Raw genomic sequence first — 26,639 nt, 5'->3', positions numbered from 1 at the left:
AATGAATTGACGCTCCGCCACAAACACAGTCCATCTAATTACTTTACATTAAAAAAAGATCAGCATTTAGCTTGAAATATTACACGTGTTATATGCTATAAATATCAATTTCACTGTGTTTGTGTCTTCCAGTTGTAATTAGAAAGGACTGTAATGCAGCTGTGCATTATGAAAAGTCAAGTAACGCACAATATAATGCACAAGTAATGCTCAATATTAGCGCCAAAACGCTGCAGCTGGCTATAAAAAGAAACGCAATTAGTGACTTTGAAACCAGTTTCTTTGTGTTTGCTTGTGTATTTCTCCTGATTTCATATCATTATTTCTTGCCCCCGTCGAGACATTCTTTATTACCACTGCATTGTCAGATGCTTTGAGTGATTTACTCGTCCTGGGAGGAGGAAATTGTAATATAGAGTCTATTTATGACGCTTAGCTAACATGGATTGTGAATTTTCCACCCTGCAAAGCACGCTCAAACAATGAAGCCAGAGAGATGGATAGAGCGAGGAATCATGAGTGCCCTGGAGTGCAAAAGAGAGAGGGAAGGGGAGAAGCCGAGGGGGAGAGAGTATTATAAGGCATTAGTGAAATAAGAGGAAAGCAGCAGAGTGTGAAGCTGTAGTTGAGTGGAGCCACCTGCAGTAAACCAACCCAGATTTATTCCTCAGCCTTTATTCCTCCTTCCTTTGCCATGCACAGGACTGTTCCTGGCAAAAAGAATATCGTTTTATTAATACGCACTCTGATTATGATACACAGAAGGTGAAATATTTTAAAATATAATATTTTATGATCAGGGGTCTTCAACATTCTTCAGGCCAAGGATCCCAAACTGTTGGAGAAATTAAGTAGGGACCCCTTACCTACTATATGTGTTCTATATTAAACTCGGCCTAGGGGAAATTAGAAATATACATTATTATTATCATTTTGCATTCAATATTAAGCTATCCCTTATCCTGTTATCAAAATATGTTTAGTTCATGTTAATGTCTATTGAAAAAAATTGTGTGGTGAAATAAATGTATATATATGTATATGAAAAATATCTAATCAACCAAAGATTTTGGGACCTGCCTGCAGTACCTCCACTGACCCCCTAGGGGTCATGGTCTCCCTGTTGAAGACATGTTCTAGGTTACAATTTCGATTAGAATTTAATTAAATTACAATTAAAGGAAGCAGTTGTCTTAAAGTAGCACGGACAGTTTTGTTCAATCTTCGCAATCTGCCTCTTCGCGGTGAAGCATTTTATTTGACAGACGAGTATCTGCGGTAGGTGAAGCTTTGCTGGAGACGGTTCTTCACAACCGATATCCTTTCATTATCCAGCAGTTGTCTTCCGCCTGGTTTGAGGATTAAGAGTCATCCTTGTTCATTCAGCGACTCAGGCTGCTGTCTTTTTCCCTTCCTTTTAAACCCATATGCAAACACGTTTCAATTAGCTGTGCAACTTAAAAAAGAGAGATGAAGGAAATCACGCGAGGTGGCATTAGTGTCTCAATTGTTCCTGTAATCATAGCCTAATAACAGAGGGCCTGTTCCAGTGACATCAACAACCTAGTTTGCAATGAGCGAACAAACATTAGGTCAATTAACCTTTGGCACAGTCTCCTTCTCTCTTTCTGTCTCTCCCTCGTCGTAAAAAGGGAAAGGACAATTAGCGGGTCCAGCAGGATGTTCTAATTACAGTTATCATGTCATTAGTAAACTGTTAGTATTCTAGTGTCTTCATTGGCCGTTGGTAATGACTGGAGTAATTAGGCAGGATAGGGAGATCAGCATGTGTGTGAGCGTGTGTTCTCGCGGCGGTACATTTGTGAAGAACTCGCGTCCTCAGAGGGAAACCGAAGATCATGGAATCGCTTCAAATGAGGGTATTTGCCCGTCCTCGCTCCTTTTAAGACCTCCCCTCTCAAAGGGAACTGTCTTGTGTGTTGTCGCCGAGCCTTGTGTTTCTCCGGCGGTCCCTTCAGAGCAGAGCGGTGCGAGGCCACAGGTTGTTTCCCTTTTTCTCCCTCCCTTCACGCTGAATCATCTTGTTGTTTTCCCCTTTTCACGGCGCTCGGGCTCTTCTTTAATGGCGCACTCTGTCTCTTTCTCCACACCTCCCCGTGTCAGTGTTTTCCCTCACCCCGATTAAGGAACCTCCCTCACCTCCGTTTCGCTCCACTTTGCCACGGTGGGAAATCTCTTTACTGTTCTGGGCCGCTCATTGTTTTTTCACCCTCAGACTCTGTCAATCCATGTTTTCTCATACGTTCACATGGCGCGTTAGAGAGCCTCATTCATACCCGCCCCAAAAGGACGATGGTTTTGCTACTTTTCCCATGACTTAAATGGAAAGACTGGAAGGATTTAGAGCCTACCGATCAACACTTATTCTTTACATCATCAGTAGCGTTTTAGACTGACTGATAACGTTGCATGGTAACAGAGGACAGATCGTCTCAGAATGACCAAACCTTTCTAAACTCATTCAATCTTTATTTCTGTAGAGCAGATTGGCTGATATATCTAACAAGTCCAGGTGGTGTCATGTTCAGGTTTATTCAACACAGGTTATAATCTGTTTCTCTTATCGTGTTAATTCTTATGTCTGTACTTTTTTTTTTTTTTTGCATTACACACGCAGCTTTATTTTTTATAAGTCATTTCCGCGTCCCCAGGTTCTTTCCCAGATCCTCTGTACTCCTCCACCATCGCCGCCTCTCTCTTCTTTATACAGATGCGCACACAAACACGCACCCGCTGTAGTTTTCCACTGTCTTAATGCAGGGCACCTGGAGACCACTGCCCCACCTGTTTGTGCGTATGCGTGCCTGCCTGTGTGTGTGTGTGTGTGTGTGTGTGTGTGTGTGTGTGTGCGTGTGTGTGTGGATTGTATTTTCTGTCCAATGAGCTTTTCTGAGCTGCTGACTTTCTCTTTTCAGATGATGAAAGACAGATGTTCTGGCATTAATCTCCCTTTCTTATTTTTCTCCTGCTCTGCCTTTTCTCTCCTCCCTCTCCTCAGTCTCTCTCTCTCTCTCTCTCTCCCTCTCTCTCTATCCATTCCTGAGGTTTCCCAGGTTTCAGTGACTAAAAGCTCCTTGGTCCTGATCCAAACAATACATTTCAGGTTGTTATTGTCAGTATTTCTCATATTCCCAGAGTCACACAAAGGGTTTTTGCTACAAATGTATCTCTATTTCTGCCGTTTAAGGGGACGATGCCGATCGTGAGTGCTTTCTGATCTTGGAACCAAGCCACTCCGCTAAAAAATGCATTTTAAATGCTAAAAGAAATGCATAGAAATCAATGGGGAAATTAGCGTTTTCCCTCAAGCTTTGGTGCAGATGCTCTAAATATATTGATTGTCACATTTTGGGACCTACTTCCCGCAAGGTCACAGTAATGAGAACGAGGCTGAGACTCGCTGGGTTGTTGGTGGATAATAAGTTGGTAGCCTTCGCCTTAACAAGCTCTCTGGTTTGGTGGGTAAGACACATTTTCTCAGTGTCATACCCAAACGCTTACCCAACCACTAATGCTTTCATTATGAGGTCTGGGCAATGGAAATTAATGCGGACTCCAGCGCATTAGCCAAGTTCTTGCGGGCGAGCAAATCGATCGGTAGAGGCTGAAAAGTGTCTGTTTGGAGTTAAATCAGACGCCCTCAGAGGGAAAAAATGAATCTGTAAGAAAGCTCAGAAACAGGGTCGGATCATTTGCATTTAGGGCCAACAAACAAGTTCTAGTTCAGTTGTGGAGCAAAGCAGCCCCATGTGGAAATGTGTGCATTTAGGCGTGTTTGGGACTGCGAAAAGTGTGATACATTTCTGTGCATGTGTGTGTGTCGAGGTATGTGGGGAAAAGTTGCTGAATAGGTGTTATCAGGATGCAATACTAAACGTGGCAGAGAGCCATAAATAATGCAGTGACCTGTCTTTATATCCCTGCTTCGCCGCTTAGCGCCATTTACCGCTGCTTATCTCGTGCGTGTCTGTTTGTGTGTGGCGTGAATTCACTGATGTCTAAGGCAGAGAGGGGCATAAGGGGCGTTCGGCAGGTTGCGTTTGCACATTTTGTGTGATTACGAGTGCTAAATGCAGTCTCTCCGCGGAGATCACGGATGCAGATGGGGCTTAGGGAAAAGCTGTGGGAAGAGGGGCGGGGATCAAGAAGAGGGAAGTGTTCGTGTGAGGGACAGACGCACTGAGGTAAAGTGTGTGTAATGTTTTGATGTGGTGCCTTTTGTCTTATTTAAGCACCCGGCGTATGATGCAGCACTGGCACCTCAGTGGCCGACTAGAGCGGGCTGGTTCGCGACATTAAAGGATGATTCTGTCTTTTACCTGCTTGATCATTCTTGACATGAATTCAGTTTTTTTTCCCCCAACTCAGCATCTCCTCTTTTCTGACTCGCACCGTCTCCACTTCCTTCACTGCAGGCCAAGTCTGAGTGCTACAGCGGGGAATGCAAATGAGAATCGCTATAGATTTATTTCTGCAAGCGGCATTTATGCACTCCCTCGTTTTCAGACGTAAAGATAGCAGTTAACTCTCCCTCCCCGTAACAAATACGTCTCCACCCCTATGCCGTCCTGCGGCTGCAGGGGCTTGACAGCCCCGGTGTGTGTATATCTGCAGCATTTATTTACTAGAATGGACTCCCTTTAAACGGCGCCTCGTGCAAGAGGACGTGTTGTCGTCCGTGCACCCACCACCTTGGTTGTGTTGCGCGCCGCCCTGTTGGGATGCGATAATAGTTGAATGACTTTGTGTATGTGAGCGTGCCTGGAGATTAATAGACCCTTAAAGCGGAGCAGACACAATACTTCATGCGCGCACAGCACCTGCCTCCCTATCACGCCAGCCTTATTCATCAGACACTCTGAGGTGCCGTCTTTATCGGCTGCATGCCAGAGGTGAGAAGGGGGGGGTGTGGGTAGAATGAGCCAGTGTGTTAAGAAAAATGATAAGCGTATGGAGGAAGAACTCTGAAGACAAATTCTGTTGGATTATGTCGTCTCGCAGGTGTAAATGTATCCACCCACTCCCACACCAGTTGGTTGGTTAACAGTCAGCTGGAAGAAGAAGCTAGGTGTGCGTCGTGAGTTCCAGGGAATTGGTTTTAGGCTTCAATTTCACGGCACAGCTACGGTGACGGCATCAGGCATGTGCAGACCCTAATGCTGTACCCTGACGTGCACTTCACTTCCACAGAAACGTAATTAGACGCTAAAAATTAACGCAAGTGGCAGAAAAGCCACAGCGCCGACTAGAGTTAGAGTGGCATTTTTACATATAAGCGTACAAAAAGCATAATTGGCTCGCGCCGGGGTAGGTTACTAGGACTGTGTCCTGCAGCACCCTAAAAGAGCCTTTAGATTTCACTTTCAGATTTTACAACCCCTGCATCGCCTCCCCCAGAGTTTTTGTTAGATACAGTTAGCTAAGCAGTGTGCTAAAAGTGGTGTTTGGCTGATGCTGCTGTGAGATTCCAGAGTGGTTAAACACTAATCCAGGTGGTGCTGAGATGAAATGTATCTGGCTGGGTTACATAGCTCTGGTAACTCTACTCTTGTATAACTGTATGTCACCAGGGAGATTGGATACAGAGAGGAGGAGATGGACGGGACTAGTTGGTTCACAGCATGGGGGACGAGGGAGCGGGGGGGCAGACAGACACAGAGAGACACTGACTGCGATCACTAATTGTTTGCGGACAGGGTGAGGTAGAGACCAGATATAGACGCCAACGTGTCAATCACGCTCTGTGCTGAGTGCAGAAATCTGACCTCTGCTTCAGCCTCCACTTGAGTCCCAACCGTGCGGTATTCATGAGACCACGTGCTCGCGCGTTCTGCATCCATGTCACAAAAGTGTGATCTTGAACATGCACGTTGGTCTGACCTTCCCTTAGAATTGATTTGAAAGACGGTGCCTGGGAAAGTGTTTATTTTGCGCCTGTGCATGTTACTGTTTGCATGTGTGACTCCTCTCAGAGTAGGTTTACAGTAGCCAGCCTATTAATAGCGGTAAAACATGTTGTGTTCTGCTGAGTAGTTTGACTTGGCCGTGTCACCCCTCTCAGCACAGCGGCAATAAATAAAACGTCACAGCGAAGCGGCCTCGGTGGTGCAGACCAAAAAGTCCTACAATCTTTGCACAAAGATATTGCTTCTTCTTCTTCTTTTTATTTTTTTTTACGTGGAGGCAGGTTCCTTGATGCGTATTTAGCCGTGATTGAAAGAATAACACAGACAGTCAGGAGCTTGATTGCGAGTTTGTTTTTTTCCTTTCCTCTCAAAAACAGGAAATTATTTTAGGCGTTGCTTTCCAGCCAAATATTTCCCATCAAGCAGCTGGCGTTCACAGATGCTTCTTTTATTGAAATAACCTGGCCCATTGTGACCATCATTTATTCCAAAATATTTGCTGAAAGTCCATCTGCTCTGCTGTAGATCTACTGTATCATACATTTTTTGTTTGCTGAAATAATTAATTGGATGCAGTCAGTTTCCTCTATTATAATTCATCCATAGAAAGTGTTTAAAGACTAAATACTAGCTACATATCATGTTGGAGATGTTAAGTGAGTAAATTATAGAACCTCGGTTCTTGAGTCGTTTCCGCTTGATTATGTCTCAGACCGTGCCATTATATTGGCAGTGAATGGACTCTACAAGGACCGCATTCATCGTACGTCAGCCCTGATGGTTTAACTTAAGTTTTTTGCAGATCTTAAACAATGAAGAAGTTCATCTCAGACAGCTAGCCTGCCCCTTGTGGGGCAGCCGGCGTCTTGAACAATAGCTGCCACAGATGTCATACAGTAGAGTTGTGTGTGTTATGCCGCTGGGTGTCACAGACATGTATGAGTTGCCCATCTATGTCAGGGTACATCTGCGGCGGTGAATGCGCGCCATTGTTTATGACATGACACAGACTTACGACTGCTGACAAGTGGATCCGCTCTGTGACAGTAACCGCGACATCTGGAAAGCCGTGCGCTGGCGAGTCACAGTCGGCCAGAATGAAGCCTCTGTGCATCGCGATGCTGCGTTGACCTTTGTCACCGTGCGCGCCGAGACACATGTGCACTTTTTTTTCGCTCGCTTCCTGTTTCTGCAAACGCAGCTCTTATCTGAATTTGATCTCTTCTCCTCCCCTTAGAGGGTAGAAACATCCACGGTGTACAAATATGAAGTATTTTAAGCTCATTTGAATGAGTCACACGTCCGGCTCGTAACATTGACCCTGATGTTGCTCTGCGCTTATCTGCTGCTTGGAGGGAAGTTATTATAATTACAAATTCTATGCTATTTTCATTTTAACTAAAATATTCTTTCTCTGGCAATAGTAATTTATTTCTTCACCATAGTTCACTCAACCTATGCCCTCTTGTTCTCCCGTTCTTTTGACCGTTGCCTGTTTTATCATGTTTGCAGTGTGTCGGCCTGTCTGAATATTAAGCACATACACCGGTTCTGGCAAAGTTTAAACGCTTAAAATACTCCAGTAGGTAGAGATCCATGTTGCACCAGGTGATGCAGTCCACCAAAGTCACGAAAAGCAAACAGGTCCACTTCTGTCCACTCGACTTCCCCCTCACTTGTCATGAGACGATGTCACTTTCTCTTCCCGATCCTCATTATCTTTTTCTCCCCACCCAGCAACCGAGCGATGCGGCGGCCGCTTAGATGCCAGCGACGCCGGCTATATCACCACCCCCGGCTACCCGCTGGAGTATCCGCCTCACCAGAACTGCCGCTGGATCATCACAGCCCCTGAGCACTCGCAACGCATCGTCCTCAACTTCAACCCGCACTTTGAGATCGAGAAGCTGGACTGCAGGTGAGCGCCAGATGCACGGCCGTCAAGGGTTGGCTGGATAACGAAGGGGTTTAGACCAAAGTAAAGCGAGCGGATTAAAAGATCTAAAGTTGCCGAGAAGTTAGAGGAATGATGAGAAGTTTTACATCTTTCCGTTTACCTCTGGAGCTTCTGCCTCCACCAGCTTGTCTCTGCGTGAGAACTGTGGAGAGGTATGTTTGATGAACTTCAGCCCACTCTCCTCCTGTTTTTCTGGCTTTAGCCGTCCCATAATAATCACTGTGGGACCTCCCTTGGTCCCACGTCTCTAATTATCAGAGTCTAATTACAACACATTTACTGTTCCAGCATTGGTTTTCGCACTTTGGAAGAATTAACACAGATTAGAGGATTTGGTGTCCATTGTTGTTTTTTTGGTTTTTGAGGCTGAATGAAAGGCAGGCGGTTACGCAACAGGAAATAAAAATACAGCGATACAGCAGACTGAAAGACAAACGGGCACGCAGAGAAACAATTAGACATGGTGCCCTTGTGGTATGACACTATTTAAAAAAACACAGAATATTTAAATGAGGGAGCGACTCAATACACACAACTGTAAAAAAACATTTTTTTTTTTTTAACAGTTCTTTTAATTGTGAATTTAAAAATTATAGAATTATAAAAAAAAAATAATAAATGACACTATCCCACCCCACCAAGGATACATACCCCAACCCCAGCTGTAACACAAAATGCGATATAGGTCCATTCTGTTCAAGACATGCCCACCTGATATGTATCTACATACTGAACCATAAAGGCATTTAGAAATAGAATACACGGATAAACGCGTTGATAACATGACAATAGTTTTATTAAAAATGTTTTATTAAAATAAATACTAATAATCACACAGATGCAGCATGTTGGGCCAGACCATATCATTCCAGTTCCTCCCAAAAAATACTGACGTTTTTATGAAGCTATCACATCAAGCCCAATGTCATGTGCTGACAAAAAAAAAACAACAAAAAAAAACCACATTGCTGATCTCTGTGACTGCTACGTCAAAGGTAGGTGAGTGTGTCCTACCCCCAGCAGGAGAGAGACCTTTGAGGCATTATGAGCACTGTGAGCGCAAAAAGCTGCCGATTTAAACCCAGCGACACAGAGAGGATCCACACTGATACTGAAACACACACACACACACACACACACACACACACACACACACACACACACACTCACACTTAAAGTTTTTAACCTCTCCCCTTATATCTCTGTTCCGGTGCTTTCCCATCCAGTTATTAACATTTCAGCCATATTAATTATAGATGGGTGAATTTCCCCCACTCACATGTCCCAAAATCATTCAGACATTTCTTTGTTGGAATTGAAGCATCAATATTTCACCGGCTGCCTGTTTGTTGAAAGGCTGAAAGGTTGAAAAAAGGCCCACTGTGCTTTGCTCTGTTTTGCTTTTTCTTTTTGCACTGTGGTGGGTAGAAATGAAGAACATGCTTCTCTCGTCTGTCTCCTCGTCTTTGTCATTTTTCCTGTCAGTTGCTCATCTCAGATGCCCTCTGTTTCTGTTTCCCTCTCTTCTCATGCTCAGCCCTCTAACCTCTTTCCTCTCTTCTTCTACCTCCGCTCTCATTACCCCTTCCACTTTCTTACATCCATTTAAGAACCAGTGCTTTCCCAGGAGGAGAAAATCTAGTTGAACTACAAGAAAAAACAGCCTCTGATTTATTCATCGTGGTGCCAGCGTACAGTATTCTGTGTACGAACAGTCAGTGTCTGTCTACATACTTTGTTCCCAGTTATGACAAAAAGCAAATGTCATAATCCAGCCTTTAGCAGTGAGAAAGTTGCAGTGTTGGTGGTTACATCTCAAGCTTATTCATTAGTTATTTACAGGTGACCTATGGTGCAGAGCTATTTAGGTCTACACGCGCCTAGTGCCCTGAGTGTGTGTGTGAGTGTGTGTGTGTGTTTGTGTGTTTGGGTGCAGCAGTAGGCTGAAATTGAGCTGTTGGGTTCAGGGGGTAAAGAGGCCAAGGAGAAGAAGCTGATGGACTGTGTGCACACAAGTACAGAGGTCACAGACCCTGACACACACAGACACATGCACACACATACACCAGTGTCACTCATAACAAAATGATCTACACTAGCAGACAAAAGTTTGGACACACCTTCAGTTCAGTGACAAGGTGTGTATATGCTTCTTTCCCCAAGCTGGTAGATTACATCTATGAAAAGCAGAGCCCTGCTGTTAATCGTCAGTTTATGGAGAGGAGAACACACACACTCATCTGCTTGGGACAAAGAACACGTCTATGTCCGCAGACAAAGACAATATTATGAACAGGCATATGGTTCCTCCTGGTCTCTTTTCATCATTTAAAGAAAAAAAAAAATTACAGTGGCATCTGTCAACGCACAATACACACACATTGCGCTGTTGTAAATCTGCATGGCCGAGTCAGACAAGGATTGTTATGTCACCATTATGAAGCAATCTCATCTATCATGGCCCTGATTGCAATTTAACATGGGGATCTGTAATCTATAATGCATCACATTTTGTCAAGCACTCTGCTGGCTCTGTAGTCAAAATCGATGGAGTGGTTGTCAGAGAGAAGAGAGATGTTTTCATTAAGATTCATCTATAGCAGCAACTTAAGTGCAAGGAAACAGCTGAGGGGACCCAGATAAACGAACAGGGACAAAAAAAAAAATGTCCCTGCTAAGATAGCTATATCCACGGCCTATCATGACACACTATGACTGTCCTTTTCCCATCCCATGGTACTCACCATGGTACCACAGCGGTCCATCATACATGACAAGTTTCTGTCGTATATCTGCTGTATTTTTAGGGCCTCTGCGTGTTTCGTTATGACAGATCCACATGATACACTAATACACAAGCAGGCTTTTCAGTTTCTCTTCTGCCTCTTCTTGAAAGTTTTACGGATGATTTATGATGGTTTCTATATGAAAAGTTTGTCAGTCATTAAGATCATGGTAAATCTCAAAACGAAGCTAAAGCAAAGGCAACTGGACTGAAACAAGTCCAACTAGTTTGAGGGAAACATCAGGTGCCCAATTATGTGGTGTCTTCTTTATTTAATCCTGGAGAGACTTGTGTTTGGGTTAACTTTTAGCCAACACACCTACAAGGGATTGTAGGAACCATGAAACAAATGGAAAACCAGCTGTCCTGGACGAAGGTTAGACACAGCCTTGTGTAAATATGTGTTTCTCCTTAAAGGCCTTGATAGTGTTGCGTTTGGTTGGACAGGCGAGGGTTCCACAAATAGTTGCGTAATGAATGGAAAAGCCATTAAAAGAAAAGCGGACCAAGCATGCTTTCTCACTTCTGCATATGGCATGGTGTGGGTGTGAATCTTGGATCTTAGGTTTCGGAAAGATAAAGAAACGGTCTGACTCAGCTGCCCTGATCTGGTGCTGGAAAATATGAAGGGAGGCTGTTTTGAAGCCATGACTATCCAACCAGCCTGAGGTCTTGTGGCGCTTCATCAGGCTCCAGTTCTCAGCAGCAGTTTGACGCCGGGTAGAACAACAGCGGGGAAGGATGTTTCAATCAGCAGCTCAAACGAATCAGTTTTTGGAAATATGCTGATTTGCTTTCTTTCTCAGAGTTAGATAAAAGTGAATGCCCGACATGCGCACATTAGATATGAAGCTCCAATAACGAGAGGGTTAGCTTAGCTTAGCATGAGGCTTAGGCTTAGGGTTAGGGTGATGATTTGACTGAGGATTCTGTGGCATGTTCTGTCATTTTTTTATATGATTTAATATATTTAACAGGCAGGAACAGTGTATATCCACCTCTTCTGACTTTTGGCAAGAAACAAAATAAACTTCAATGCAAAAATGTCAGACTGTTGCCAACGTCAAATGCCAAATCTCAAACATCTGCAAGTCCAGTTCTCAGACAGTTTTATTTCTAGATGTAGTGTTTGTGTTTTTACCCAGTTGTATTTGTGGCAAAATGTACTTGTTTTTGCATTCATAGAATAGAAGGGAAGCGCCTCTCTTGACTGACACCTTCTGGCACATTTAAGGTCAAAGCAGAGCTAAAATTAAAATGTTTCTCAAAGTTTACAGTATGTTGCCTTTTTTCAGCCGACGGTTGGTTTTGTACTTCACATTTTCCTCTGAGCTCACTGCACCGGTCTGTCTCCGCAAGCAAGATCTCTATTTGGAGTGTTGGGAAGGAACACATGGACGCACACACACACACACACACACACACACAACCGCTCAGGGAAAAGTGCAGCGTCAGGGTCCGTTGAGGGCAGGCTCAAATCATCTTGACAGCTACCTCTTCGCCCTCTCCCTCCTCTCCTCTTTCCTCCTGGCTCCCCCCTCCCGTTCTCGCTCCTGTATTCATCTCACCCCTCCTCACCCCTCCCGCACCCCCGCGCCACTGCCCATTGGACCCCATCTATCATCTTTCATCTGCTCTTGCAACTTTGTCAGTCCCACCTTCTTTTCCCTCCTCCCGCCTGCCTCCTTCCTCATCACCTCCCCTCCTCCTTTGGCCTCATCTCATCTCTCCGTACGCCTCTCTTTTCCCTCCTTCCCATCCTATCCCACCGTCTCCTCCTCTCTTCGCCTTCTGCTTTGTGCTGGTCTTTCACGTGCACATCATTATTACGAATCAGAAAACGCCAATTCAGATGCCGTAATTTCCCCTCCTTTCTCTTCTCCTGCTATTTTCATGTTTTCCTCTCTCTTTCTCTTTTTTTGTATTGGTCCCCATCTCCTTTTATCCGTGTCTACCTTTCACGTCATCCTCTTTCGGTGTATCTCTTTCTTCCGTCCTTTCCTCTCCGTGTTAAACTCAGATCATACCAGGCTGTAACGTACATGTAATTTAAGGATTGCAGAGGATTTCATAGAGAGTAGGAGGATAGTTAGCTGTACCGTGTAAGCCCAACGGGCTCAGACAGTCACGTAGGTCTTTTCATGCTTGTGTGACTTAGACAATAAGTGTGGAGTAAAGCAGCGAGTTAAGAAGTGATTTATATGACAGAGAAGCTGCAGTCAACGATAATGGTTTCACTAATGATTTAGACCTTGTCTTTGTACTCCGCCTCAATCAATCATTTAACTTCATGCCAGGTCTCTCTTCTCTTCTCTTCTCTTCTCTTCTCTTCTCTTCTCTTCTCTTCTCTTCTCTTCTCTTCTCTTCTCTTCTCTTCTCTTCTCTTCTCTTCTCTTCTCTTCTCTTCCTGTCCGTGCCAAGTATTGAATATGAACATTTCTACCTTGTAATGTAGAATTAATTCATCACACATGCACATAATGTACACGCACACCTGTGACTGGGAGGCAGAAGTCCCAGGGACGCGGCAGAGAGCAGAGCAAAAGGGAGACTGATGGGATGTGACACTGGCCTTAGGGCAAAAAGGTAAAATGGGAGAGGTGGAAAGACTGCATCAACGGAGGGGGGGTGGGTGAGGGGAACAGCACGCGGAGTGACAGTGGCTCTTCCACTACCAGCTGTGTGCATTTAGCAGCTGCCTGCATGTTTGAATTAACATCACAGTGACTGTGCCAGCAGGAGAGTCATGCATCCAGACGGGCGTCCTGACACAAAGCTAAAGGATGGTGTCGTTACAAAGCTGCAGAGAGAGACATGCTAAGAAATGCCCTTAGAACACAATGTCTGTACAACACGTAGCTTGGGGTTTATTTACCTACGGTTGCAGATCAAAATTCCTCACCAGGCCATCTTTCAGGCTCTGACTGCACCAGCTGCCTGCAAAGAAATGTGAACCATGCTTTTACTCCCAAAGCAGGGATCACGATCAGATTGCTCTTCTTGTAGAAAGACATTTCTTGTTCTGTTGTTAGGAAATCATCTGTTTCCCATTTGCCTGTTTTTGGCAACCAACAAAACAAGTAAAAAAAATAATCTATTTACTTAAACTGCTAATAATGTAAGATTATATTATTTTGTTTTTAGATGCTTGAGCTGTTCATACTTTCTCATGATGCCTGTTTGTTGAATCTCCCATGTCTGATTTTAGCTCCTTTAGTTTCACAGAAAAGTGAAAGATTTCTCTGGCTTTAGATGCTGATTGTTCTAGCACAAACAAGACAAAGGGCCTTCGGACCACAGCCAGTGCAGTGCTAATAAACACTTAACCCCGATGGAAGTTCTGATTAAGTTTCCCCTCACTGCTTAAGAGATGCAGTGTTATCAAAAAAAAAAAAAAAAAGAAATTTAAAGATTTGTGAAGCTCCAAGTGGAGTTTTTTTTGTTTGTTTCTCTCACACAAACACCCTCAGGTAGATTATATCAGTGCTGTGATTTACAGACACTCCCCAGGGGCCCTGAAGGTCTGTCTGATCGATGTCTGTTACTGTAATAACCGAGAGCGTGTGTGCGTGTGTATATGTTTGGGTCTGAATGTGTGTGTGGGTGAAGGACTGATCCTAATCAATGTGTGCTAAAGTCATAATGAGGAATCGATTGGTTGTCCTGGAGACTACTGCCGGACACACACGTGTACACTCCCATACTGTCCGACTGCCCGCAGTAATAGGCCTATTATTTGATATCAGTGAAGTGAGTTATCCTCCTCATGCTCTGTTAACTGGGTCGGTGACGGCCTCCTGCTGCTGTGAGTTTACACGGGTTTATGAATATACTAAACAGTGCCAGTGTGTAGGTCGTACTAATGTACTTCATATCTAATTACAATTTTTTATAGTATAGTGGCTACTCTAGATACTTTTAACACTGCGTACTAATGAGAAGTAGATTTTCTTAATCCTGAGTTCTGATAGCACTATACATGATAACTATAGGGACTGTTGCTTCAATGTTTTTTCCCCCAGTAGCTAAATGAGGCTTTTGGTTGCAGCAGAATTTAACAGTCTCCTATGTTATTTCCAAATGAGAATGCCTCTGAGGCTGTGTAATCATGAGAATAAGAACGAGAAGGAAGTTAAAAACATCAGAATCAACTGCTGAAATACAGTATGGCCTTATGGGGATCATCCGTATTGCAAGTAGCATCTGTGAACAGCCAGGGGCCTTGGCTGAATCCACCAATCTATACGACTCCTTCCTCCTGACTGAGAGCCAAAAGTCAGGTTTGACTTCCTTGTGAATAATTCTAAAGTATCTCTGTAAAATGTTATTCACGTGAACATGAAAAGCGGAGCATGAAAGAGTTGCTGTATGCATGCATGTATGAAGCTCTGCACAGCTGAGTTTTCCTTTCTAACTTGTTGCATGTGGCCACCAGTGATCACACTTCGCTCTCTGCAAAGTCTCACATGATAATAGGACAAAACAGCAAAGTACAAACAATACACTGGGAATGTAACAACTCATTAGTTTGAAAAATAAGTCAGCGAGTGGGCAGTTACTTTCGCTTCCAAGCTGATTTCATCATTACTATTTGTGCGTTCTCCAGGAACGGATTCAAGTCTGGCCTGCTCTCGGGCCTTTTTATTGTGTGTCTGTGTATGTGTTTACTGTGCAGACGCTCTGTCTGCCGCTAAGGGCTCCCTGATGTTTGAAAGAAACGTGCAGGTGTAAGAAGACAACTCCAAACCTAAACAGAGAGAGAGAGAGAGGCTGTGGAAAGGCAATTAAGGAAGAAGGAGGGGTGGAAGTTCATCTGTAGCCAAACCTCTTCCTTGGTTCCCGTCAGACAGCCTTTGGAAAGCTTTCTCACTGCTGAAACACCCCGACCCCCAAAACACAAACACAGACTCATAAATCTCCCAGAATGTCAAATGTTAGAGCCAGCTTTAAGGCTGCCTCCGCAACTCAATCTGTGCTCACAACCCAAGAATGCTTGTCCTTGTTTCGAGCTGTAATCCTCCCATGTTGCATGTTTTGGAAACAACATTTGCTTTTTTCATCCTTCCCTTCGAGTACGTGAGGGGGAAACAAATCACGTTGCGCGCTAGCGAATGAATTTTCGAGAATTTCGAACCCCGACAATTTGGGGTTGTTGTCATTCCCCCCGCGGCGGAACTCGCTGATTGGCTGAAATGAAATATAGTAGGGGTAAGGAGGGAGGAGGGAGCGAGATGATGGGATTAAACAGTTTGTTAGAAGCTGTGTACCTCCCACACACGGACAGATTGGGAACCTCAGACCCTCCTGTGTAGCCATGTGCGTGGCCACAGGCTCGGTGTGTGCGTCAGTGTGTTTATGTGGGAAACGGAGTGTGTGTATGTGTGTGTGCGCGCGCGGGTCCCTTGAGCGTGTGTGCGTGTGTGTGTGCTGGCTTAGAAGTAGCTGTGTATGTCTTTCTACTACAAGCAGAGCTGTAGGCAGGGAGGGAGCCCTGGAGGGACACCTGTCTCTGTCTGTCTAAGGTGGAGAGCTGGCAGAGTGAATGCAGTGTCATGTTCTCCCTCTGACTACATCCACACTGTGCCAACTACATTTAAAAAGCTCCTCTTCATCTTGACCCAGCTTCCACACACGAAAGCAGATCTTTTCCCTAAATGTCTGCAAAGTGGGTGAATGCTGAAAATGCTGGGATCATGTATTAAGTGTAAAGACAAGGGTTTGGGAAAGTGATTATGAAGGGGTTGAGCCATCGCTCTTTCTATCTCGTTCATTCTCCTTTCCCTCATATACTTGTAACGTGTAATATCCTCTTTCTTCCCCCATCTATTCATCCTTTCTCTCACCCACACGCTAGCTCCTGGCCACTGATTATGAGCCCGACAGAGGAGACAGCTACAAAAAGATAGAAAAAGAGAAAGACAAAGAATGACAGGATAAAAAAAGAGAAACCACTGCAAAGTGAAACGCTGAGAAATAATTAGAGAAGGATCATCCGTGGAAGAAATGGGGGGTAAAGAAGGGGGTGGGTATGAGAAGCTGTTAAATAAAGTTGTCTTCGCAAGAAACGGGAGGAGGCAACTGTCGCCACAATGAGGCGCACTCTCGGGCAAAAAAAAAAAAAAAAAAATCTCGACAGGAACTGTGACACGTACGCACGCTTAGCACGCGCCTGCGTGCGCGTCCACGTGCACAGATGCTCGCACGCATGCTGGCGCTGCGGCGGCAGCTTGCGTCATGGCCGCGGTGTTAGTTCCACGCGAAACACGGCGGGAGAGTAGGAGGTGTGTGACCCTCATTATGTTGGGAGGTTGCTTACCTGTCAAACGACGCACAAACTCACACGTTCACACCAAAGAACACAGACTTGGAGACAACTGCGTGCACGGGGAGAGCAAAAGTAAAAATACATCCATTTTTTTTTGTATATCTAAACACACCTTTTCTGTATACATGGCAGCATTTTGTAACACTATCAGGGCTCCGCAGTTGTGAGTCACGTCTTTTCCTCGTGGTTAATAGACATGTTTAATTGGTGTCACACTTACAGTGAGATTAACACACAAAGAGACTTTGACAGCGTAAAATATGCACTACTTTATTAAGAAATCTTTAATCATGTCAGCTTATGTCATGTGGGAAGTCAGCTCTGTTCACAGCTTCCATTCATCTCCAGCTTCAGAAAAACAATTCGTCCCAGACAAGCCAAAGCTCGAACCACAAACCAGAGTTAAAACTGAACTCCCGATGACGGGCGGAGGCTCAGTGACCCTCCGTGGAATTAACTTACTCGCCCTGTCCCCCCCGAGTGACAAAACCAGTTTATGTGTGTGTGTTTTGGCCCCTGTGTTCAGGAATGATAGTATGCATAACTGCGTATGCATGCGAACAAATAGTGAAAAGATTAACACCCCTTTTATATTCACGCATCCTTAATGTGTGTGTATTGTAGCGTCAAATCACCATGTACTTTACTTTTATTATCCCGTGGTACATGATACCTTCATCCACCGAGTCACCAAGAGGCCTCCTGCCACTGGCCAATACTATTTAAAAGAACACAAAACATGAGAATGTGCCTCAAACTGTACTGAAAATGTTAGGTGTTGTCTCAAGCTTGATTCCTGTTGATTAGAGTACTGCAAGTGCTGAAAAGTAGTGAATAGACTCCCACCAAAGTATTGTTTTGCTCCAGGACAATACATAATTGAAAGTGCAACGCCTTTAAATCGGTAACAAACTTTATTTTCCTTCCTGACAAGCTACTTGGAAAGGAATTTGTTTGCAGGAAGCTATTTTAGAGGCAGGCAGGTGTGTCTTTGGTATCCAGACAGACAGGCAACACTCCTGCTGTGGGTCTGGAGATAGGCCTGAACATTTGTGGTCAGAAAGACATGAAAGAAACAGGAATAAAAATAGATTTCGAGCCAGTACCTTCCTTTTATGGAGGAAAACAATTCTTAGCAACCTTTATTCGGTTTATGTGGAATGTCATTCCTTCACATGCTTACTAGGAAAGTAGCAGCGCCTGATTTTTATGTTATTAACTTCTCTTTATGGAGGATTCCTGGCTTATGATTCAATCCAGCCTCAAGTAGTAACTAAAACCTGACATTTTTTTCAACTCGGTAGAACCTGGGAACATGCTGAAGTGACCTAGATCTATACTGGAAAGTGGAAAATGCCAATTTGAAGGCTGGCAAGCGGAGTTGCAAACATTATTGAATTAGAACTGCGCAAGATGTAAACTAAAGTCATTTGTTCCACATCATTTCATTCCTAGCATCAAAGGGTAAAGGGTTCATTTCGAGTTCAGTTTGAACACTGCATATAGTCTTGACTTTGACTCAGGCGGAACATGGAGCACAAGACATGTGAGCTAGATGTCGTTGTTGATTTTTACATTTAGAAAGATATCATGTTGTTCATGTTGTCATTTCCTCTCTTTAGCAAAACTGTCTTTTAAATGCCCTGTTTTCATTATTTTAAAAACGAAGTTTGTTGCGTGGGAGTGGGATTTAGTTTGGGGTAATTGTGACACCACTGTTTCCTTATGCAAGCTGAAAAGGGGTGTGTCATGTTCTAGACCAGGAAGCATGAACCGTGTTAATCACTTACAACAAAGTTATATAATGTGAAAACATGTTTCTTTTTCTTTTGGTTTGTGGTTTCTGGTGGTTGTTTTCATCTTTCACCACTTGTGAACTGCCAACATCTTCTCCTATATTCATCTCAATTGTAATGACACCCACGCCTTTGCTGTAAGAGCAGAGCTTTCAAAAGTGTCTGTGTAGCTAATTATAGATGCAAACAATCTGCTTATTGATTCCTCTTTATAGCCAAATTTAATGTGATGCCGGCCTAATGAAAGAACCAATAAAGGGGCTACTGACATTAGAGTGAAAACAGCTTTTGTCTTCCTTTCCTCAAATTAAAGTTACCTTTCCACTCCTCCACCAAACACCTCATCGAGACGTATTTATGCAACGTTGAAAAACGTGACGAACGCCCGTTTGTCTTTTGCAGGTACGACTATGTGGAGATCCACGACGGGGATTCTGAGTCAGCTGACCTACTGGGGAAGCACTGCAGCAACATCGCCCCCGCACCAATCATATCGTCAGGCCCCTCGCTCCACATCAAGTTTGTGTCGGACTACGCCCACCAAGGGGCGGGCTTCTCCCTGCGCTATGAAATCTTCAAAACAGGTAAAAAGATACAACTGTTGATGCTTTTGCTATTTCTTTTTTTTTTCTATATTTTATAATTGCGTTGCTGCTGTGTTGCTTATTCGTCTACACTGGTCCAAACAAAAAGGGCAGCTGAGTTTTTATATTTTATATTTCACAGGTAATAGGTTTTGTGAATGTTTTATGCATTGAAAAAACAAAAAAAGAAACAAGAAAATATAAACTCAATTAAAATATTCTTTCTTTTGAGCCTATATCTATATTTTGAGAATCCAGCCCTCAAAAAAAAAAACTCATTATCTCTGTAAATAACCCTCACACATGGATGGACTTAACTGTAAGGGGATAGGATTTTATAAAGGCTACGCCCAAGAATAGGCTATTAGTTACTGTATTACAAGCTACTAGAGGACTCAACATGCTTCATTAGGTGACCAAGCCTCGTTTATCTCCCTGGTGTCAATGGAAACAGAGAGAGAGCGCGACAAGAGATATAGCAAAGGACCCCTGAGAGCCCTTTAGTCTGTCCAAGCAAGACATCTCTTCCCTTCATGGCCCTTTATGTGTGTGTGTAAGTGTGTGTGCCTGACATGGCTCCCCTTCACGCTGCCATGGGTCAGCCAAAGCGAGACCAATTGAGATCAAGGGCAAGTGAGACAGAGAGGCGCACAGTGTTGGCCCCACAGCCATCTTGTCCCGTTCCCCCTGAAAGCATTCCACACATGCTTGCTTAATTGAGTCCTGAGCCCCGTTCCCCTGAGACGCGCACGCACACACACAGAGGGCTGAGGTTACTAACACAACACGTGCGGTTTGCTGTGTTTCTCGCTTGCTGGCTGCGGCCTTTTGGGATTCATTCTGCGTGTGTGTGAGTGTGCGTTTGTGTGCGTCTCTTGCACATGACAGAGTCCACCTGATGAACTTTGAAACTACAAGGGTGTCAGTGTTCACACCCTGGCACCGCAGGGAGAAACGGAGACGCTGAAAGAGAGCGAGAGGCCGGTGGATCAATGCATTCGTTCGGCGTTTTAAACGTAAAATTAATCACAAGTTTCATGGGAAGTTTTGGTTTCTGCTTCGTGCTCTGCGCTACAGGGAGTTCAAATGGCTTTTCAGTTGTGTGTATTACATTCATTTGCATTAATTTATTCATCAGTTGGTCGCCGTTGTTCATGGAATAAAAATCTACGCCATTCAGATGCTTTTTGGATCCCGCAATTGTGAGATTATAACTGGTTTTGACAAGGCATCAAAATCACATTAATTTTTCCTACAGAAAGAACATGCTGTTCTGCACCTGAGATTAAAATGTACACAATATCATAAATGAAGTCTCTCATGAGCCAATTATTAATGAAAACTGTCCCCATATTAGGCATACACTAATATTCACCCACCTAGACTCAAAAAACATGATGCACTGATCAAGTATCTGTGGGATTATCCACAGAGGCCCCTCCCCTCCACCCATAGGACCCCACTAACACCATCCTGTTCCCAGACACCACAGGACACACTCAGAAGACCCATGTCCATTCTCTGATGAGTTTTTTAAGTATTAGGGAGACCTACACAATATTAGGAAGGTGGTCATAATGTTATGCCTGATCAGTGTAAGTAACGTTGTATATTTTATTTTCATTCAGTCCAAAGACATCCTTGTCATGGTTATTTTTTTAATGGCTCTAGGTGTGGATGTGAGTGTGAACGGTCGTCTGTTTCTCTGTATTAGACCTGTGACAGACCGTTGACCTGTCCAGGGTCTACCCCGCCCCCTGTGCAGTGATAACCGAGATAGGCTAAAGCACCCGGCGAGTCTCTAGGGAATAACGGATAAGTGGTAGGAGGTAATGAATGAATGAATTATTTACCATTCATGTGTATGAATGTACAAACACGTTTAAATACTGTCCAAGTTACAGCAACCTGTGACCAACAATATTACAACAACCTCCACAGGATGTCACTCGGTTTGTCTGCACAACTTTGTGTGTGTGTGTATGTGTGTGTGTGTGTGTGTGTGTGTGTGTTTGGGTCCAGCCTTCACTGGCAGTAATGATGGAGCCATTTGGAACATTCAAGCTGTTGTCATACTGCTAACAAGATCTTGTTATCCTGGAAGGTGCAACTGAACGTCTGGTTGCGTGGGTGACTAGATTTTGTGTGTGTGCGTGCGTGTGTGTGTGTGTGTGTGTGTGTGGGTGCATTAGACATACTGTGTTCCCTCATGGTGAACCATTTAAATATCTAGCTGTCTGTGATGCCTTCTCTCTCCTGCTGTATTTCCTCAGCCTCCACTTCCTATCAAATCTACTCTCACTACTGAACGTAATATGTGGAAAAAATACAAGGCTGACACACTTGTAGTGAAAGTACAATTCTACACAGGCACTTTTCATTATCAACGCTCATTTAAAATCTTTCACAGAATTTGAATTTGTTAGTTAGTATCAAAATCAGGATTCGGATTGCAAACACTGGCTGAAGACGTTTCCTGGAGTATCTTTTTAGGTCAGTCACCATGCTGGCAGGATCGCTTGGGGACATGAAATGTGTGCGGTTGACTTATTTAAATCAATTTGCCCTTTTTGATAATTCCTGCTATATTAAAAAGTTAAATTTAAAACAAGTTGGCTTTATTGTTAAAAAGTTGTTCAGTTACTTAGTCTCTGTGTTGCTAGGATTTCTACACCAGATGGTTGTTTCTCCTTCGTCCTCTTGACTGAATATTAACTTTTACTGCGGTGTGTTTTGTTGTGATGAGACAGTTTAGTGCAAGCGTGTTAGAGGAGAGATTCTAGTCGGACATCAGACTTCTAAAGGCATGAACACGCGCGAAAACCACTCAAAAATATATAGACGTGCCACACTTGTTATTGTTTACAGCTCTGCTACCATGGATACTGTAGTAAAACCCCGGCCAATCAGAACTCAGCTACAAGAACGTGTCAGCCAATCATCTGTCAGTGGCTAGGCAGAATGCCAGCTGTTATTCTGACCCAGAACTTGCCAGACACACACACGCATACACATGAATGCACTGATGCAGACTGGAGGGTCAGTTATTCACAAAAGCAGGGCAACGTGCATGTCTGCACGGAAACATGCATTTACACACACACATACACACATTTACAATATACACATTTTTGATTTACATGAACTGATATTGACTTATTCCAGCCTTAATCTTAACCTCGACCTAAACGTAAAATTAATTAACTAGAATTTTAAAATCTTTCGCTGTGGGCACCAGCTTCTGATATAACTGAGAAAGTCAATTACACACACGCACACACACACTGGGTGAAGTGTAACGTGGAAGCTATCGTGACAATCCCCCTGATTACGGCTGTTGTTTACGTTCTACCCAACGCCTTCAGGCGCTTCCTTCCTGTCTCTGTCCAACTACCCATCCAGTCAGTTTATTAGATAGTCTAACCAATCATGTCGCTCCGTCCTCCCTCCTCCGGCTTTCATTGAGGAAAGTGGAACCAGATCTGACTCAGCAACGTTAAACACGTTCTCTTTGGTAACGCTTCACGATCATTACACAAATATAAACTTATATGTTTATTGAGTTGTTTCTTCGATCTGCATTGTAGAATATTGTGCCCTAAACTCAAAGAGAGGCTAATATGATACTGAAATATGTTTTTCCCCTTTTATTTGGATGAGATGTTGGATGATTCGATTTTGCAGCTGTTGTTCTGACGGGAAAGCGTCGCTTGCAATGATTTAGTTGTAAATATTTGAATAAAGTATGACTATGGCTCTGTGGTAAACTGAAAATGTTCCTTGATACTTTAATTTCATCTACGTGTCATCGAGAAAACTTAGAAAAACATATCCTAGGAATATTACATCACTGAGCTTACAGTAAATGAACCGGGGGAGAGAAGTGAATGTGTCAGCAGTAATGTGGTTCAAGTGGAAGTTTATTATAAGACATCCCTGCTGTCGTTCAGTGGCAAAGGCTGAAAAGTAACGTTGAAATGAGCAGTTTGAGCACCACAAGCCTCCAGATTAAACGACTCTGTGGCGGAATCCAAACATACATATGGAAAAGCGAGGCTGTGGTTTCGCCGGGGCTGTTGCGCCGTGTGTGGTCACCCGCACTGTGTGTTCGTTCAGTGTATATTACAGCTAATCGCTTCTGTATGTGTACTAACACGTGTTTGTGTACGCGTGTTAAAGATGGAGGGAGGGAGCGTTGTAAATGTGGGTTTGGTCCAACTTAACAGCCCGATGGCATGAAGTATTCATGGTATTACAATACACAAACACAAGTTTCATTTTTATTGTATGAAAGTATTTACATGCCAGCGCCCGTTATTTAAAGCTTGTCCCGTCTCCCAGAGATCAATGAGCCGTGAGCGCCGACACCAGATCTGCCCAGCAACACCCAAACCGTACGAGTCAAACACATGTTTCTTTCACACTTATCCAGTTCAAACAGATGGGAAGCAAGAATGGCAAATGAGAAAAGGTGGAGGTAGGCGTTACAGCAAGAAAGCATGTGGGGAAAGGATGAACCGGAGAAACCCAGGAGAAAGAAGGGCATACGTGTTTCTACATTGTCCATGAACATGAAGTAATAAGAAGGGAATAAAATTGCTGCCGGCAAGAAAACTAGTCAGACATCCAGTCATATCACTCAAACACACACACGCACACACACACGCACACACAAGTGTACAGTCACGCAGACCCGTGCTATTCAGCGACGAGCTCTGTAGGGGGTCCAGACGCAAGAGGAGCCCTGTGAGAGACAGTGTGTGTCTGTGTGGGAGCCTATGTTTTTTTTTTTTTTTTTTTGCTTCAGAGGTCAACATATGAGGGAGAGGGTCACAATAACAAGAAACTCAGACGAGAAAGTGGGACGAAAAAAAAAAAGAAAGAAAACAGCGACGTATGAAGACAGGCAGTGTTTACCACACTAATAAGTTGTGGTGAAAAATGAGCGGAGGAGACATTTGTGCTCATTAGTAAATGGATTCGATTATTGAGAGAATATTTAATGCAGCATGAGTGTGAAGTGTGTTGAATATGAACAGCAGAGACACACTGAGTGTACAGTACGTAGGGTCTGACACGTAAAGTACACACGCCTGCTTCGTACAGTGTCTGCCATTGTCTATACTCATTTGATGTAACACGCTACTGTAATTTCCATGGAGATTTCGCTTTAAAGTAATCATTTCTGATTCTTTCTTTACGTTCAGAGCTTTTCTCCCTCTGATTTACAGTGTCTACACCTGCTATAGCCCAGTCCATTCAAACACAGCTTAAACAATGTGTGCACATGTCAGAGTGAAACCGACTAAAAACACACTTTGCGTTCCAGTTACACATGTAATCGGAGTCAGATAACAAGACCGCTACTGAAAAACATCAAAATAAAGTGTGTGTTTCAGATAGATATGAGAAAAAGAACTAAAACTGCACCTGGAAGATGCCCAGTGTTCAAGCTGTCACATCAACACACTCACACACTTGCTTAAGTCCCCCTTTCATGCAACAGTACACACTCTCTCTTAATGTGTCCTTACTCTTCATTTACTCAAGCGAGCATGCAAGTACAATAGCAGACACCCAAACAGACCAGAGAGAAATGGGTTACCATAAGAGGCTTAGCCAGTGTCTGAGTGTTTGGGCATACATGGCGGGCTGGTCTGGAATAATGGTCCAGTTGGCGCGACCGCATTCACTCCATTATGTGTGTGTGTGTATGTGAGTATTAATAGACAGGGTATTGCAGTCAGGTCACAGCGCGAGCATCTGTGCACGAGTGTATGAGTATGATGATATCTAAAGCGCCTCATAACTTCTAGACCACCCATCCATGAATAATGGTCCAGTTGGCGCGACCGCATTCACTCCATTATGTGTGTGTGTGTATGTGAGTATTAATAGACAGGGTATTGCAGTCAGGTCACAGCGCGAGCATCTGTGCACGAGTGTATGAGTATGATGATATCTAAAGCGCCTCATAACTTCTAGACCACCCATCCATGACAGTGCCAGCAGACTCTAAGCCTTTCACTCTCGCTCCTGTTTCTCTCATTTAGCTCTCGCTCACGTATACAAATGTTTCTTAAAGATTAGAGGGGTGTGGATTTTTCCAAGCCCAAGTGCTCTTTGGACACTCAGCCAGATGTATTTATACCTAGGGCTGGGCGGTATCCCGGTTCATACTGAATACCGGTACTTTTTCTGTTTTGATGTGAATTTTTACTATACTGGCATACCGGTGTAGTTGATTACACAGCATTTGGAAAGCTTTGCCGCAAGATACTATTTCAGACCGGACCATTTTCAGTGTAGCGCTTTTAAATACGCATGGTGTGACTGCATCACTGCGAGATGTGGTGAAGACAGAAAGGTTCGAAAAACAAAACGGCAGAACGAGAAGCCAAACAAAAGTTCTGTGTCTGTTGTTTGGGATTTTTTTAGGGTGACCAGACATCCCTGGTTTCTGGGACAGTCCTCATTGTCCCTGACTTTAGCTTTATGAATGAGAAAAACGTTGCGCACAGACAATAATTATAATTATTACGGTAGTCGGTCGTGCTGCTGTCGACATTACAGTATATTTAAATATGAATAAATATGTCAAAATAAGTGAAACTGGAACTGTGCCTGTCAACCAGTTGAAAATATTGAGAACACGTGATTATGCATGAAAAAAAAAACACACAATACTGTGATATACCATGATACCGTCAGAATTTTGAAAAACACTGTGATATACATTTTTGATCACACCGCCCAGCCCTATTTACACATTAGATGTCTTGGATTGGATTTACCACTTCATATACTTGCTTTGACTTTTTTTCTACACTTTAACAGATGGCACAGTGTGAAAAGATTTGTAGTTTTTTTTTTTTAATGTGCTGTCTGCTCCTCCACTACTATTCATATTCCCCAAACGTCCATTTTGAATTTACATCACTCTTGGGCTATATGTCTACCCACTGTATTAGCATTTATGTAAAACTACTATCACTACATGGCCATAACTATACTACAATTACTGCACGTTCACTTTCTAGACACTCCCCACCAGTCTCATTAACTGAGTACATAATGCGAAGTTATAGTTTTACCTCATGAAGTAAACTGAGATAGCAGAACTGGGAGCTGCGAAACTGAGAAACAGGTATTGGGTTGGCTGCGAATTCGAAAGCGCTCTCTTCTCAAAACAACGCCTCTGGGTGCTTGCCCAGAATAACATCATTAGTTTGAAGTATAAAGACAGTCTAAGGTGTCTGCATCCT

The 26,639-nt window shown here is 43.6% G+C and overlaps 1 protein-coding gene across 5 annotated transcripts in view; it reads left to right on the top strand.

Moving 5' to 3' along the window:
• LOC125017365 (neuropilin-2-like) overlaps positions 1–26,639 on the top strand; it is an 89,195-nt gene that overhangs the window by 7,678 nt on the left and 54,878 nt on the right. For all 5 annotated transcript variants that reach the window (XM_047600401.1, XM_047600402.1, XM_047600399.1 and 2 more), the window contains exons 2-3: positions 7,665–7,845; positions 19,193–19,374. In XM_047600401.1, coding sequence (XP_047456357.1) covers positions 7,665–7,845; positions 19,193–19,374 — 363 coding nt within the window. The remainder of the gene's footprint in view (positions 1–7,664; positions 7,846–19,192; positions 19,375–26,639) is intronic.

This window comes from Mugil cephalus, chromosome 12, assembly GCF_022458985.1.
Source record: "Mugil cephalus isolate CIBA_MC_2020 chromosome 12, CIBA_Mcephalus_1.1, whole genome shotgun sequence".
NCBI classification, from domain to species: Eukaryota; Metazoa; Chordata; class Actinopteri; order Mugiliformes; family Mugilidae; genus Mugil; species Mugil cephalus.
The sequence above is the reverse complement of the archived record's forward strand: the minus strand, read 5'-3'. Positions and strand labels throughout refer to the sequence as shown.